General features: G+C 32.5%; 1 protein-coding gene across 1 annotated transcript; it reads right to left on the bottom strand.

Annotated features, from left to right (window-relative positions):
- Nucleotides 1-1008, bottom strand: LOC108213312 (inositol-tetrakisphosphate 1-kinase 1). The gene has a single exon (XM_017385095.2). It carries the CDS (start codon nt 1006-1008, stop codon nt 1-3), a length of 1008 nt encoding a protein of 335 aa, XP_017240584.1.
- Nucleotides 1009-18535: the final 17527 nt, after the last annotated feature.

Raw genomic sequence — 18535 nt, 5'->3', positions numbered from 1 at the left:
CTAAGGTTGGCATAGAACAGCAGGTTCAGCAGCATCGGCAAACAGCGCTGGCTCGCTGCTTCCCTTGAAAGGAGCATGGTGAATGTTGGTGATCAAGTCCTTGAAGAAATCTGTTAAAAGAGCCTCATAAGACGGCAGTTTTTCGTAGCCTGGAAAGTAATTGATATCGATCACAAAATAACGATCTTTATGTGCAGAGTCCCTGATCAAGTCGAAATTAAACAGATTCAGGTTCAATGCCTGCCTTAGCCCCTGCCCGACCTGTTCCACCAAGCCTTTCGCAGGCATTTCCACTTCACCGCTTAAATTAGGGCAGAGATTTGATATCTGCGAGAAAGGCATCACATTTCCAGTAGAATTGTTGAGCTTCTCTTGAGATATATCTGGAAGCGAGTTTCTGAGCACACATTTTACGTGCTTTCCTGCTACATAGACCTTGAAAATCACCCCGCCGTGGTTCACAAATTGCTGCAGTATGACCGGGGCCTCGAGCTCCTTGAGTCCGTTGTTGTTGAACACGAGCGACATCTGGTGGGAATTGGAGCTTGCATTGGCCAGCAACGGCTTGGCTATGACGGGGAATTTTAAAGCCTGGAAAACAGATAAATCAGACAACAGAATGGAGTCGTGGACCACGACCTGTTCGGGAATGGTCACGGGAGTTGTGGTGTTCGCTCTGTTGTTCATTCGGCCTACAGCTTCGAGCATCGAGACTCTGTTGTGAAGCTTCTCGACAGCAGAGGGCGAATCCACTATGACTACGTCAGGGTTTTCCGCGGAGAAAGTGGTGAGCATTCGGTTCCATTCCTCGTCGTAGAGTTTGTGAATGATGGCATCGAAAGGGCCTTGTTGGATCAGCGGCTGAGTTGCGTGGATCGGAACAAGCTGGATTCCTTGATTGTTGGCATGATCAAGGAGAGATTGTTTGATCAGGCATTCGGATGTCCGGGGCCTCAGAGCATATCCAATACGAATCTTCTTCCCATCAGACATTGTTCTTTCACTCATGGGATCGCTGAGCCTGATTCTTCCAAGCCTAGATCTAAACCCCTTTTATAACAAACGCGTCTGATTTCCAAAATAATTTAATCAATAAACTTCGGGTGTATTAAGATATAGAGCAGCCGTCCGGGTGTGTGAAATAAATTTAACGTGTGAACTACCAAAGTAATATTCCTTTATATTCCTCCGTGTGATAAGATCACAAGATGCTTAATTACGCGGGTGATTTTTTGAAAAGATTAATTCTCTGTATCCGAATCTGTTTCCAAAAAATTACTCGATGATTCGTGAAAAGAGAAGACTCAATATATATGAATCTGTTTTCAAAAAATTACCCGGTGATTTGTGAAAAGAGAGGACTCGATGTCCGAATCAGTTCCCAAAATAGTACCTAGGTGAATGAAAAGATTTTAATCGTTGAAACTGATGTAAATACATATCAATCTCAATTATGATAAAACAGTATAAGTTTTTGAAGCAGAGCCCCCAGCATTTTGGTTTGCAAAAAGGAACTCTTACTAAATCTCGAAGATGCCAAAATTGATGTATTAATATTCCAACCTAGGAGTACAGGATAAAGAATTGCAAAACGAGTAGGAGAGAACCGAAAAGTCTGTATTCTGGTATAAATTTAATATGATATTGTAAAGAGCTTAGAGTTTAAGCAACCAACGAGGTTTGCCTAATATTGAATGCAATATTTGGGGTCCAATTTGTGTGGAATCTTCTTACCTTACCTTCGTGTTGGAGTAGCATACTTAAAAAAGAGTTCAATATTTGTTGAGCGTGAGACCACATTGCAGGACGATGCTCTTCGAGAAAGAGCATCCATATGTGAACAAGGCATGCATGCACGCACGGACACCGACTTTACTGGCTGCTATCATAATCAATGCTTGTTACTTGTTTGAGTAAAAGACGAGAAGCGGACGCCTAATTTCTCGTGCTACGACTCAGAATAGATGAGCAGCTTACGCCCAATTTCTCCCACTAAAAAATGTTGTGTATTTTTGACTTCGTAATTAAAATATTACATTTTTTTTAGAAATAGAAAAACAATTTTCAAAATACAAATGTGGTATTTAACATACTTTTTAAAGAAATTTATAACAGAATGTCTAACCTGTGCCCTTGGGGCACATGATAAGTCATAATTAATGTGATTAACAACTCTCTAGTTTGCATAGTTGTCGATGTATATACAAAAACATTCAAAACTTTATTAAATATTATCTATACATCTATTTTTGATTTATCTTTCAAATTTTATATTTATTAATAATATATTATTTTATTTCAAAAAAAATGTGAGAACATAGATTTATTATTTTTGTCATATTTTATATAAAAACTTTTAATTGATTTCATCCCACAAATAATTTTAACAATATTAAAAAATATAATTGACTAGAATTATATAATACAATACATGAATAGATAAAATATCAAATTAACTTGGTAAATATAAGCATTTAAATTTTCTAGTTTGTAGTCAATGCGTTGTTGTGCTGTATTGCATAATCTACAGAAAACTAGGGCCAATAAATGTTCTAAACCTGTGCCCTGAGGGCACAGGTTAGACAAGCCCAATTTATAAATATAGAGATAATTGTATATCGCACCTCATTACCTTCGTTAAAAACGATTATATATACTTATAAAACTTCATATTTTGACAGGGTTGAATGATTTTTTCATTATCCATGCTATCAAAAATTTCCCCCTCAATGTACGTAATTAAGCAATGATTTAAAAAAAACATCTCTTAAACGATTACGTAGTCTACTCTTCACCAAATTTATAGCCGAAAATACCCGTTCTACCGATGTGGTTGCAACCGGCAAAATTAGAACTAATTTCACTAACAAATAAACTAGATGATACAAAACATTTTTTCTTGTTTTAACTGAAGTCTTGGAAAAATCTCCAATGCCTTGAACTTTTGAGAACCGGCTGTAAGATCTTATATCAAAAATACAAGTTTCTAGTTGACTTTCAAGTATAGCAATTTGAACCCTTTAAAATTCGTGTGGATAAAATTAAGCAAGTCGAATCAGCTTTTGCTAATCAGATGCCGTGAAAGAGTTCATAGGATTTAAGCAAGCAATGCAAAGAAGTAACTCTGAATTTGTCTCTGTATAACTGTTGTTTAGTTCTTAAGGTGGCATGTCAAAGATAGTATAAAAGAACTCCACTTTATAATGATGCAAGTTCATTACATTTTGTGAATTTCTTATTCGTGATCTTTCTTTATCCACATATTCGTCATCCATGCATCTTTGGGACATTGATACTATTTTTTTTCACAAAAAGAAGACACTTCAACAAACAAATATTTCCACGCGAAATCTCTCATTTCTTGGAGTCCTTGCTTAAAAATCTTGACTAGGCCTATGGCATTGATGATATCTTGATATATTTTTTTTTGCAATGCTTGTAATTTTAATGCTTTCTCATACTAGGGGTTCTTTTTGAACTTTATATGCTTGAAACTAGCAGCCATATAAGCCATTGACTTATCTTCCAACTGTTCAAGCTCATTTAGAGTGTAAAACTCATCCTCCGGATCCATAAATACTTCATCAATTTCAGCCTCGATAATCTCAGGCTTTGTAGGGGTGTAGTTAGATTTGAACGACGAATAATCACTCTTAGCAGAAGAATAATCATTCTGGCCATGGTCAATCAGTTCTTGATTATCAAAGTATGGTTCATCATCTAGAAGAGATTTGGCAAAGGGACTTCTGGGCTTTTTTGACATAGAAGTCGACTTCTGCTTAAATGGAGGTGTTTGGCTAATTATGAGAAGCATTTATATTGAAGCTTAAAAGCCCCAAAAAAAAGTTAGGAAACCTAGCTTATTTTGGAGATTTAGCTTCTTCTATCACTTATAATCAATTTATATCCAAACACTTTTAATAACTTATAAGTCCAAACCAACTTTTCACTTATAATCTACTTCTTTATTTTAAGCAATAAGTCACTTCTTTTAAGTCCAGCCAAACGACAGTCTTTTGCATGGTCGTATGCTTGGCTTCTAGTGACCTACCTCCATATATAATCTTTCTTTGTTCAAGTTCCATCTCAAACGCGCGTCCTCAGTTTTCCGAACAATCTTTCCAGGGTCATAGTTCTAAAATCGCTTTTTTCAGGGATGGTCTTAGTCTTGTTTACTAGATGTGGTGGCATCACAAACGAGAACTTTTTGTATATCTCCTTTTGAGGATATGTTTTACCATGTAGAGTCAGTTTATTTAACAACAGCATGAACCTCTCGTAGATTTAGGAGATGGTCTCACCAGGTCTAACTTTGAATGCTTCGTATTTGGAGATAAGCGGATCATATATGTTCTCCTTCACTTTTTCGGATCCCTTCATCAATGCTTCAATAACATCCCACATTTTCCTGACAGAGGTGAGACATTATTTTGTTCATTTAGCAATGAATTCTTGTCGTTTTCAATGTACTTTTTGTCGGTTTTAATGAATTCGTTCTTTTCATTACTAACAGTTCCTAAGTATGAGAACTTCATTTTCAACGGATTTAGTAATTATCTTCATTGGCACATGTGGTCCATTCTCTAGAATCCTAACATATATGGATTGTTTGGTTCGAGGAGTGGTATGAGGTTGGAATGAGGAATCGTGTTAAGCTGTTATGGGTTTGAGGTATCATATTTGATATTATGTGTTTGGTTGAGTGCTGGAATCAATATATACATTTTTAGTAAAAAATAAATTATTAATTTATGTTAATTAAAAATAGTAATAATATTATTATTGTTATATATTTTTGCATCATTGATTTAATATTGTATAAAACATTAATATTTCTTTACTTAAATAGAGACAAAACAATCAAAATTGAATGCACTCTCATACCTGCATCTCATACCCACCTTCCTATCTGGGTATCAAAAACCCATACCTTGGGGGTTTAAGGTATGAGTTTGAGATTTTATTTTCTTCAACCAAACACGAGGTATGGGTTTGGAATGGACAAAACCCCATACCTGATCCAGATACCCATGAACGAAACGATCCCATAAAGGATTAGCAGCTTTAATGTACAACAACATTTTCATATTCTAGTTGTTATTGTGACGCCCCCAGTCCGGGATGACCTCGACAACCCGACCTGGGGGTGCCATTCTACTGAACACACCGAAATATCTCCTCATAATCTCAAACTTAATATAACTTAAAGGCATATTTTGTCTTACATCAATCCTCTAAAAGTTCAGAACACGAATCTAATACAAAATACACATTTAAAATACTTCTGTCGATTACATAATACTTCTACTCGCAAATCCAACCAAGTTCGAAACTTCGGTTCCTCACATTTTTACCCTTGCCTGAATATTTTTCTCCAGAATTTTTCCTTGTAAAGTTAATACATAAAAAAGGATGAGCTCATAAAGCTCAGCAATCATATACGTACGATTCAACTGAGTTTTATTTACAAAATTTGGTGAACCAAATCAATGTTTCATCAGAGTCATCAAAACAGTTTCACACATCAGGATGAGTATGAGTATTCAAACACGTTCAAAGTTCATACGTTCTACTGTTGGGGATCCCGACCAGCTAAACAATTGGTTTAGCTTTCCTTCCCGAAAGAAGTATCACACTTTACTTCTTAAAAGAAGCATCACACACAGAACAAATGTAAGAATACTCATTTCTCATCAGAAAATCATCAACACTAATTAGAAACAAATGCAATAATATGATCATGTCCAAGACTTTTTAGAAAGCAAGATCAAGATTGCTGCATTTTGAAAATAAATACGTCCGAAAATTACACTGTAATGCAAAAATCAATTATGAAATTGTTTCCCGGTACCTATGTGTCATTGATTTTTTTCAACACTAATCGGAAACACATATAGAACCCGGAGATATTAACATCTTAGAATTAGAAAAGGTATTAATGGATGAAACAATACAAAAAAACAAAAAACAAACATTTTGGTTCAAGCATTCTAACAAATACTTTATGACGTCTCAATTATACTAACCATAAGTCAGAAATCATACATGACAAATTATAATAAAAATCAGAATAAATTTAATCTAGAATAAAATCCTCACATCCCATCGACCTATTCTTGTCAGGATTACGAAGCGGAGGGAGGCCGGTCTTGCTGCAATCTGGGCTGGTATAAAAATCAAAGCAAGCAGGCATGGCAAAAAATCTCTACGAAAACTCACGGTGGATGAAAAATGAAGACCTTTTCACATATTCAAAACATAAATTCGAAGAGAGCAAATGTAATCTTACGTACCAGATGAATCCATATAGGAGGAAACCCTGCGATGAACACAGACTACAGGATTTGCTTGAAGAACAACGAGAATAATGACAGCAGAAAACTAAGCAGTTTGAAAGTAGGCATATTCAAATCGCAAGCAGTTTGATATTAGGCATATTCAAATAGCACAACTGAATTGTAGGAAGAGATTGATAACTGATTCTGATGGTGTAGAGTAGATCGATTTTCAAATCCGGTTAGAAACGGGTTGACCCGGAACAGCATACAAAACATATGTAAACCGGGTACGGGTTTGATCCAGATTGAATGGGTGTACCCGGAAATATAAAGAAAATACAGTTTTGTCCCTGAGTTGTGCTTTGCAAATAAAATAGGAAAGGGTATTTCTATCTTTTGTCAAATTCTTCGTATTTAGGAATTAGGATTATATAGATATAGATATAGATTTAAATGTCCGAATTTTGAAAAAGGAATATTTTAAATTAATGACCGATTTCAAATTTCAGTATAATGTAGTTCATTATTTATATTTTTAAGATTAATTTTATACGACATATCTTTAGTTTATGTTTTCAAGATGAAATATTTTGGACAATTATGATTATTAATAAGAAAAATTAAATAACAGATTTTTTTTGATAATAAATAATAATACATAATAGTGGACATGTGATTAGAGTAGAAGGAAGATTTACGAGAAAGTGATGTTAAAAAAAAATCAATATACTTATATAAAGGAGAAGCGAGGGGCGTGTAGGTGGCGCCTCTCACATCGTTCCGTTCTATTTTTCTAATTTTCTGGAATTTTTGGATGAAAAATATCAAAAATTAGAACTACCTTTTTTACTTTAGGATATATTAGAAACAAGTTTCAGAATCTGATTTTGTTTCAGATTATTTATGGAATATAACAGCTTGAAAGTTTTAATCAAATTTTATTTCAGATTTTTTAATTATGGTAAAGAGTAGCACACAAGTCTTTTAACACTTATAAATACCCCTATAGATTGTAGGGTTTTGGATCATCTAAACACGACCTACTCTCTCAACACCACAACCCTACCTCTCACCTCTCTGTGGTGATAGTTCTCTTGCTCAACTTCTAGATCGGTGGTGACGTTCTTCTGCAACAATAAGTGAAGGCTGTTTATACGGTATTATAAAAAAATAAAGGTTGTTGCAAGCAAAGGTAGTTATAGACCGTTATGTGGGAGTCGACAAATCCAAACACGGGAGAAGAATATAGTCTTGACATGATATTAATGGATGATATCAATAAATTAACTATTAGTTATGTATGTTTGTTGGTTATTCTATTATAATATTTGTTTTGTTCATCGAACATGTTTGTTATTGTTAATTTTTATATGATTTACTTTGTACATAGGAAAATATTATTCATATCTATTTGCTCCATTCAAGCAATTTTTAAGTGAAGACTGTTCATAAGGTATTAAAAAATAAAGGTTGTTACAAGCAAAGGTAGTTATAGACCGCTATCTCACGGTTTTAAGTTAGATGTTTTTGTGCACAATCAATCCAAAAAAAAATTGGAGGAATGTGACAATGTAAGAACATGATTACTTTTTAAAAAAAAACACAAATAAAATTAAGATTCGTCGTGCTTTATTGTTAATTATGTGTAGAATATTTTTCATTTTTTTCACCATGAATTATAGTCCAATTTTGCAATTTTATGTATTAGTATTGGTATTACATCAAGATTTTTATAATATAAAATTTATTTTATCCTACAAATATTAATTTTTAATCATTAATATACTTTTTATAAACAGCCACAAAATTAGAACTACCTTTTTTACTTTAGGATATATTAGAAACAAGTTTCAGAATCTGATTTTGTTTCAGATTATTTATGGAATATAGTAGCTCAGAATCTGATTTTGTTTCAGATTATTTATGTAATATAGCAGCTTGAAAGTTTTAATCAAATTTTATTTCAGATTTTTTAATTATGGTAAAGAGTAGCACACAAGTCTTTCTACACTTATAAATACCCCTATAGAAATATACTTATATAAAGGAGAAGCGAGGGGCGTGTAGGTGGCGCCTCTCACATCGTTCCGTTCTATTTTTCTAATTTTCTGGAATTTTTGGATGAAAAATATCAAAAATTAGAACTATCTTTTTTACTTTAGGATATATTAGAAACAAGTTTCAGAATCTGATTTTGTTTCAGATTATTTATGGAATATAGTAGCTCAGAATCTGATTTTGTTTCAGATTATTTATGGAATATAACAGCTTGAAAGTTTTAATCTCTGCACCTATAAATACCCCTATAGATTGTAGGGTTTTGGATCATCTAAATACAACCTCCTCGGTTTCAATTTCAATCTGATTTTGTTTCAGATTATTTAATTATGAGAAAGAGTAGCACACAAGTCTCTCTGCAACTATAAATACCCCTATAGATGGTAGGGTTTTGGATAATCTAAACATAACCTCCTCTCTTTCAATACCACAACCCTACGAGAAAAGAATATAGATATAGTCTTGACATGATATTGATGGATGATAGCAATAAATTAACTATTAGTGATGTATGTTTGTTGGTTATTTTTATATAATATTTGTTTTGTTCATCAGACATGTTTATTGTTGCAACCTCAGTTGCAACTAAATGCAACTGAAAACTGTAAGTAACAACAGATGTATGGTGTGCCCCTGGCGGGGCCATTAGATTACAATAGAATCAACTGAATGCAACCATATGCAACTGAATACAACTATTAGTAAGCTCAGTTAACCGAAAAGAAAATCCCTCCGTCGTTTTGTGTCGGTCAAATTGATCAAAACTAGTTGAGAAGCCGCGCGTTGCGGCGGCCTATAAAAATTATATTAATAATTTAATATTAATATTTGTAGAATAAAATAATTTTGTGGCTGTCTATGAAAAGTATATTAATGATTCAAAATTAATATTTGTAGGATAAGATAAATTTTATATTATAAAAATCTTGATGTAATACCATTAATAATATATAAAATTGCAAAATTGGACTATAATTCATGGTGAAAAAATGAAAATAAATTTATACACGTAATTAACAATTTAAAGTGTATGACGAATCTTAATTTTTTTTATTTTTTTTTGAAAAGTAATCATGTTACCACATTGTCACCCTCCTCCAAATTTTTTTTGAATTGATTGTGCACAAAAACATCTAACTTAAATCCGCGAGATAGTGGTCTATAACTACCGTTGCTTGTAACAACCTTTATTTTTTAATACTGTATAAACAACATTCATTTAAAAGTTGTTTGAACGGAGCAAACAGATAATGCATGAATAATTTTTTCTCGTATACAAAGTAAATCATATATCATATAAAAATTAACGACAAACATGTCCGATGAACAAAACAAATATTATAAAAGAATAACCAACAAACATACATCATTAATAGTTAATTTATTGATATCATCCATCAATATCGTGTCAACACTATATTTTTTTCCGTATTTGGATTTGTCGACTCTCACATGACGGTCTATAACTACCTTTGATAATACTGTATAAATAGTCTTCACTTATCGTTGCAGAAGAACGGCACCACCAAGTTAGAAATCGAGCAAGAGAACTATCATCAGAGAGAGAGAGGTGGGGTTGTGGTATTGAGAGAGAGAGAGAGGAGGTTGCATTTAGATGATCTAAAACCCTACGATCTATATGTGTATTTATAGGTGCAGAGAGACTTGTGTGTAGAATTAATGAATTTAGTCTTATAATTTTCTTAATTAAATTTTAAATTGAAAATAAAATTATAACCTAAAAATCATGTTCAAGTATTGTATAGATAAAAATATTGCAAAGATAGTACATTTCTTTTATTTATGTAGAAATCATAAAAGAGTAGGATCCTATTTATTCAAAATAGCAATTATTGAACAAATATAGTTAAAAAAATAATTCTTACTTTCAAAAGTTATAAAATTTATAATCTTATTTTATTACTTTTTCTCAAATCATATATCTAAAAATTAAAAACCAGCATCTTTCGGAATATCAAAGTGTCTAAGCAGGTTCGTAGCGGTAAACTCACGTGGTTCCATAAAGATCAAGGAGGTAGCAATTCGATAATATGCATGCATAAACTTACAACCAATCTCGATAATAGTTCGATTCAGTCTTATAATTTTCTTGAATTTTGAATTGAACCTCTCGGTAACTAATGATCAAGTGAGACACAAATTCTTTAGTTCGGATTTTTTTGGTAAAAAAGAAGAAGAACACCCTGATTATTCAGAACTTAATCGAATTGTTCGTTGTAATCTCAGATATCCGACCAATAGGGGTATTTATAGGCGTAGAGAGACTTGTGTGCTACTCTTTTCCATAATTAAATAATCTGAAACAAAATCAGATTAAAATTTTCAAGCTACTATATTCCGTAAATAATTTAAAACAAAATCAGATTCCGAAACTTGCTTCTAATATACCCGAAACTACACGTTTAGAACTTAGGGTTTTGGATCATCTAAACACAACCTCCTCTTACAATACCACAAACATACCTCTTTCTAGTGATAGTTCTCTTACTCGATTTTTAAAGGAAAAGCGAGGGGCGTGTAGGTGGCGCCTCTCACATCGCTCCGTTCTATTTTTCTAATTTTCTGAAAAATATCAAAAATCAGAACTATCTTTCTCTTGCTCGATTTCTAACTCGGAGGTGCCGTTCTTCTGCAACGATAAGTGAAGGCTGTTTATACAGTATTAAAAAAACAAAGGTTGTTGCAAGCAAAGGTAGGTATAGATCGTTATATTGGAGTCGACAAATCCAAACACGGGAAAAGAATATAATATTGACATTATATTGATGAGTTTCGGGTATATTAAGCAAGTTTCAGAATCTGATTTTGTTTCAAATTATTTATAGAATATAGGAGCTTGAAAATTTAATCTGATTTTGTTTCAGATTATTTAATTATGGGAAAGAATAGCACACAAGTCTCTCTGCACCTATAAATACCCCTGTTAGTTGTACGGTTTTGGATCATCTAAACACAACTCCCTCTCTCTCAATACCACAACCCTACCTTTCTCTGGTGATAGTTATTTGCGGCGGCCTATAAAAATTATATTAATGATTCAATATTAATATTTTTAAAATAAAATAATTTTGTGTCTGTCTATAAAAAGTATATTAATGTTTCAAATTTAATATTTGTAGGATAAAATAAATTTTATATTATAAAAATCTTGATGTAATATCAATACTAATATATAAAATTGCAAAATTGGACTATAATATATGGTGAAAAAATGAAAATAAATTTATACACGTAATTAACAATTTAAAACACGACGAATCTTAATTTTATTTTTATTTTTTGAAAATTAATCATGTTTTTACATTGTCACCTTCCTCCAATTTTTTTTGATTGATTGTGCACAAAAACATGTAACTTAAATCCGTGAGGTTGTAGTATTGAGAGAGAGGAACCCTACCATCTACAGGGGTATTTATAGATGTAGAGAGACTTGTGTGCTACTCTTTCTCATAATTAAATAATCTGAAACAAAATCAGAGTAAAACTTTCAAGCTATTATATTCCATAAATAATCTGAAACAAAATTATATTTTGAAACTTGCTTCTAATATACCCGAAACTAAAAAAGGTAGTTCTAATTTTTGATATTTTTCATCCAAAAATTCTAGAAAATTAGAAAAATAGAACAGAGCGATGTGAGAGGCGCCACCTATACGTTCCTCGCTTCTTCACCATATTTTCTTGTATACAGAGTAAATCATATAAAAATTAACAACAACAAACATATCCGATAAACAAAACAAATATTATATTATAAAAGAATAACCAACAAACATACATCACTAATAATTATTAATTGATATCATTCATCAATATCATGTCAAGACTCCCGTGTTTGAATTTGTCGACTCCCACATAGCGGTTTATAACTACATTTGCTTGCAACAACTTTTATTTTTTTAATACTATATATATATATATATATATATATATATATATATATATATATATATATATATAAACAACCTTCACTTATTGTTGTAGGAAAACGGCACCACCGAGTTAGAAATCAAGCAAGAGAACTATCACGAGAGAGAGGGGTAGGGTTGTGGTATTGAGAGAAAGGAGGTTGTGTTTAGTTGATATAAATGTTAGATCTATTTTTATTGAAGTGTTTGATCGATTTTGTTTTTATAATTGAGTAGTCAAAAAATTAATTTTTTTCAGACAATGACATCCTCTAATTAATTCAAATAATTAATTAAAAATATCCCTGGCCAGGGCAGATATTATTTGATACAATTAAAGATTAAAGATATCATAATAAATTAGAAACCTCTTCTACCAAGCATACCACCTTGTATATAATTATATATAAACTAGTTGAGAAGCCGCGCGTTGCGGCGGTCTATACAAATTATATTAATGATTCAATATTAATATTTGCAGAATAAATAATTTTGTGGCTGTTTATAAAAAGTATATTAATGTTTCAAATTTAAGATTTGTAGGACAAAATAAATTTTATATTATAGAAATCTTACCAATAATAATATATAAAATTACAAAATTGGATTATAATTCATGGTGAAAAAATGAATATAAATTTATACACGTAAATTATGATAAGAGTTTGACACGTATTTTACAGCTTCAAAAAGATGTAGTTTTATAAATTATTTTATTTTTTTCTTCCGAGTGTTTAAATTTTTATACACAAAAAAATCTCAAAAATAAACTATGAAACTATGTTTTATAAGAGTCTTAATGTACAAGTTAAGTAGTAGAACTCTATAAACAAATGAGAAGGACGGAGGTACTAATAATAACCTAAAATGATGCATTATAGAGGACAATTATCGAAGATTAAGTTTTTCTCTCTATTTATTTATCTTTATCATGAAAATTATAATAAGATAAAGTTATTAAAATTTCTAAAAATAAATTTAAGAGAGATCTTAGGTTGAACTAGTCGATTAAAACTTTAATAGTGAATGATGATGCATCATATCGCTCAATTAGACTTTATCTTATCAGACTTTATCTTATCAGGGTGGATGAATTGTTTGAAGTCATTGATGATTTAATGAAATTCTAGAATCCTAATTATGATTTTTCCTAATTTTAATATTTTATCGGATCATTTTATATTATTATTGATATATGTAAAGATATAAACATACGTTACATCATCAAAATATTATATACTATCAATATGTACTAATGATACTATAAAAAGATATGGTAATGTTAATAATCATATCCGAACATAAGTTAGTGACTAAAAACAAATCCAAACCTTACATTAGTGAGTAAAATGGGAAAAAAATTAATTGAGTGGCAAGTTTCTAAAAATATAATAAGTTGAGTGACAAAAAAATATATTTTCCCTATATATATTGGATCAATTTAAAAGTTAATCCAAAATATTTTATTATTATATTAATAATTCTTATACCTATGTAAGTACCACCAAATTTACAATGTGTTATGAACTAATTTTAGGTATTTTATAGGCCGCCGCAACGCGCGGCTTATCAACTAATTTATTATAATGATGAGCGAACAATTGAAAATTTGCTAACTTATGATTTAAATTGATAATTCCATTAACAATTATTTCATTAGTAATGTGTTAGTACATTTTTAATTTTACGATGATCTATAAGAAATACGTAGCGTCAGCTATATATTATGTCTTCTCTCATCTACACTGTTTTTTTTATTTTTGAAACCTCTCTCATCTATACTGTTAAATACATGAATCACATACGCACCAATTAAGATATTTTTTTTTAAAGGGTCTTTTCATCATTCTATACATCATTGAATAAACCATTCATACTTGCGAGTTGACCTGTTTTTCATTTGCTGCATAAATCATACAGGGTTTCACCTTTTGATTTATATCTGGTGATCTCTCCCGTGACCTGTGCAGGTCATCCAAATCCAAAATTATTGGACCTGTTTGAAAGTTAGAGGTTTGGAATAAAATTAGGGGTTTGAGATGATTTAAAAGTTTGACCATCCAACCAAGAATCTCTCAAAACGAGTGCGCGGTGCCGCGGGTGACCGAAGAATATCTGCTTTCTACACTACAAGAAAAAATGAATCAGACAAGGGTTTTTGCCCGTTGTCTGAAATCCTCAAATACCGTTGAGTATTGAGATGCCGTCTGGTCCTAGGATGAGATAACGGTACGCGATCGTTGTCTGTCTCTGGCTAAGACAAGAGGATACTCTTTACAAAATGTTGTGAGAATGCTGGATGAGACAATTGTTTATGATCGCTTACCTATTGTAAAACAAGTGATTAGTCAAGTGTTTGTTAGGTGATAACCTGTTGTTAATCTTCTTTTCCACAACAGTGTCTTTAAGTGGACGTGTTGTCTTGCTTCAGTTTAGTCAACAGTTTATGGTATCATAAAAATTGCCCAGTTTCTGAAATTACAATGGTTTTGTACAATGGACAATTGTTAAACAAGGTACTACTCAAGGGAGTAAAGGTCATCTACAAGTTCTGATTAGCCTTATGACAATGGTTTCTGTCAAATAAATTGTTGTCTTGCTCTAATATATTCCACGGTTTCTAGGATCCTACCCATTGTAAAGATTTTGATAAGACAACTGTGTCGTATTATGGACTATTGTAAGGTATCTTATTAGCCAACAGTCTATAGATTATCACACAATTGTTGATCTCGTTTACACACAATGGTCTATAGGTTATCAACAATTGTTAATCTGCCTTACACACAATAGTCTATAGGTTATCAACAAGTGTTGATTTGCCTTACATACAATGGTTTCTCTAAAATAAAGTGTAGTCTTGCTTTTACATATTCAATTGTTTTCTTTGGAGAAGCGTTGTGAGAATAATGTGGGACAACGGTAGTTATTTCTTAAAGAGTTGTGAACATTGTATTTTGCCAATGGTTTCTTTTTTAACTAACAGTTGTGTGTAGGCTATATTACTGTATGGTTTTGTTGTTAAAAGGAGTTGTGTATTATTTGTTTGTACAATCATTTGTTAACACCTTTTGGAACCAAACTATTGTCTCATACATATTGTAACAAGAAACCTGAATGTGAACTCATTGCCTAACAAAAGATCAAACAATTGTTTTAGCAAACCTATTTAAATCGAAACGGCAGAATTACAAGCTTAACCAACATCAATATAATTACCATATCCAACATCAATATATTGAACCATAACCAACAACAGTATACTAAAAACATCCATCCAGTTCATATAAAATATCACCCCATCAAACCGCCAATTCAACCACCCAAAACATCATAAATATCCACCAACAAAACCACCCATTTCTAGAAAATATTCCTCTGAACTGGTTCCCAAAAAAGAACTTAGATAAATATGTACTAAATCCCTCAAAAACCCACCAAATTATCCCAAATTAACCATATCCATAAAACAGAAGAGTCAAACACCCTAGGTGTGGTGCTTAAGGAAGAATTTTGCCCAAGAATTCTTAATGTCATTAACATCATCATCGTTGAAAGTGTTGTTTCCCCTACGGAGCCACTGAAAAAGAATCAATTTAAGTTAAAGTGAGTTTTCACTGGAAGAGAACAAAGAAAGAACAAGTCTGCCATGCATAAATCGAAGTAGTTATCAATTTACCTTTGAGCAGAAGTCAAGTTCCCTGTCCTCACATATCTCCTTCATATAGAGCATGACATATATTCCACAGTCCTTGCTTCCATTCTGGACCGGAACTCCCTGAAAAATATTGAATTAAATATTTACATGTACCCTGATATAAATAAGAACTCATAACATAGATGCTATGAAAAAACATACCACGAGATTCTCCCAGATTATTTTCTTCTTCAGCATCTTCTTCGCCTTGTCCTTATAAATTTTAATGGCACTTCAATAAAATAACAAATATAGACATTAGAAATCACTTGTCCAATTGCAAATGTGAATGTTAAATAAATTAAGTTCTTATGTGTTACTCACTTGTCAACCACTTCCATCCATTCTGGACTTGCAATTCTCCGCTTCAAAGGGTCCAAGTGGTAAACAACTTGTGCCTCTGGATTGACAACACTCAAAACCCAATGGTTCCTAGTAAAATCATGAATACAACATAAATGAAAAATACAGAAATGCATATTGATGTATTACAATTACAAGTCAAACAAAAAGATTTATGTTATAATTAATTGTAATAGGCTGTTTAAATACTAATATAGGAGGTCAAAAATAAAATAAAATACAAACCCATGGTGAAACGGCAGTAGAAAGTATTGTCCTTTCTTGGCAGTTCTGAACCTAAAAGAAAGGGCACGTGACCTGTCTGCACAAGAACCACAATTTGTAGCGCCAATTATGCTAGGATCAACGAAAGCTATCAGATCTGTCATCTTGTTCCTTTTCAAATTTTCTTGCAATAAACTGTATATAAAATATAGCATTGGTTAACACATAGCTCGTATATAAACATAACTGACAAGGCAAATTAATTTTGATACTTACTGAATGTAGATGCAGATGATCGAGGCTGATATTTCACCTCTCGTGCATAGAGCATAAACGTCTGAGAGAAAGAGACGTTGTTTTTTCGTAGATCCAAAAGCTTCTGCAGACAACTCAAAAGGCGCTGTCTCTCCGTCAACTAGGGTACCCTTTGCCCAAAGCCACAAACGCTTTAAAGAAGGAGGGTAATTTGCATCCATTTCAACCACATACTCAACACAGTCCTTGACATTCTTCATCTTTTTTGCACCATTTTTCTTAACACCCTGAAAATAAAAAATTAGCCAGCAAATTTAAGGTACAAGCATATATACAAAACAGGACTTCTTTTACAAAATTATAAATTAGAAAAATGTAACCTTTTTAGTTGGTTCTACTGGAGAAACAGATGTTTTTACTTCAAGTATAAGCTCTCTTGGCCAAGCTATATAGGTTCCAACTGCTTGTTCCACAGTTGTGATTTCATCCTGGATTGGGAAAGGAATTGCAGCAGATCCTTGGATTACACGCGTGATTGACACTCGTGCATTTTCTTTTGCCACTGGGACTCCATGAAGAATTTGGTTCCCACTTGGCACATCTGTTTCCATTGTTGCATAAGCAACAACATTGCTCGTGTTCCCAACAGCCAGAAGCCACTCTGAACAACCTAAATCATCCTTCACACTCTTTTCCAACAATATCTCAATTTCATTATCCCCACCACCAATTGGTACAACATCCTCAACTTTCTCATTCTTTTCATCTACATTTTGATCTTCGACAAGATCCAATTTTTTCTTGACACAGCCAGACACATCTAACTCCTTCAAAATACCTTGTGCACCCTTGGAACAGCTCCCTTGTTGTGAATCAATCATAGGACTACCTTCTGCCCTTGTAATCTTTTCACTTAAACTTCCTTTTAACTTCTCTATCTCAGCCATCCAGAATGCATCTCGTTGCTTCACAATCTTTTCTGTCTCCTCTGCCACAAACTTCTGAACACTTTCTTGTATCTTCTCATCCATGGTCCTTTTTTTCTTTGGTCTTGGAAGATTAAAGTAGGTTGACTGTTTCACATGAACCCCTTGCCCACGTACTCGTCCTTTGTGTTCCGGATTACCAAGCACTTTGGTCAAAACATCATCAACCCCAGAAACCTCCACTTTTCCTTCACAAACCGCCTGTTTCATCTTCGCCTACAAAATGGACATAACATAAAAAATAGAGTTAAATAATATATAACTAATTAAATTTTTCCTGTTTCCTATGTTTCCTTCAAACTGAAATGAATAACTTACAATATTTTCAGCAATTGTTTTAACATCATCATCGAGATAATTTCCATTTTCATCCTGTCGAGCTTTGACCCAAGTGTCCGATCGATCAATCTCCATGGTAGGATCATCTTCAGCCTGCATTAAGAAGCATGTTTGACAAGAGTGAGATTACTAATAATTTAATTACAAAACAAAATAGTAGCATGTTTCTTGAGCACTAACCATTTCTTGTTCTAGGTTTGCATAACCTTTGCGAGACATACGGTGAGTATATTTATTCAATTGTCTTATGTTTGAGTGTTTTTCATGGATTGCCTACGTAAAAACACCACAATGTTAGCAATAAAATATGTTACAGTACATAAATATAATACCACAGAATTGTAAGAAATAGACAAGGAAAGAAATTTAATTACAAGAAATTCCGGTGTTGTACGCATAGCAACAAACTTATCCCAATGAGCCTTC

This window comes from Daucus carota, chromosome 3 (genome assembly GCF_001625215.2).
Source record: "Daucus carota subsp. sativus chromosome 3, DH1 v3.0, whole genome shotgun sequence".
Taxonomy (NCBI): domain Eukaryota; kingdom Viridiplantae; phylum Streptophyta; class Magnoliopsida; order Apiales; family Apiaceae; genus Daucus; species Daucus carota.
This window is presented reverse-complemented; position numbering and strand designations above follow the sequence as displayed.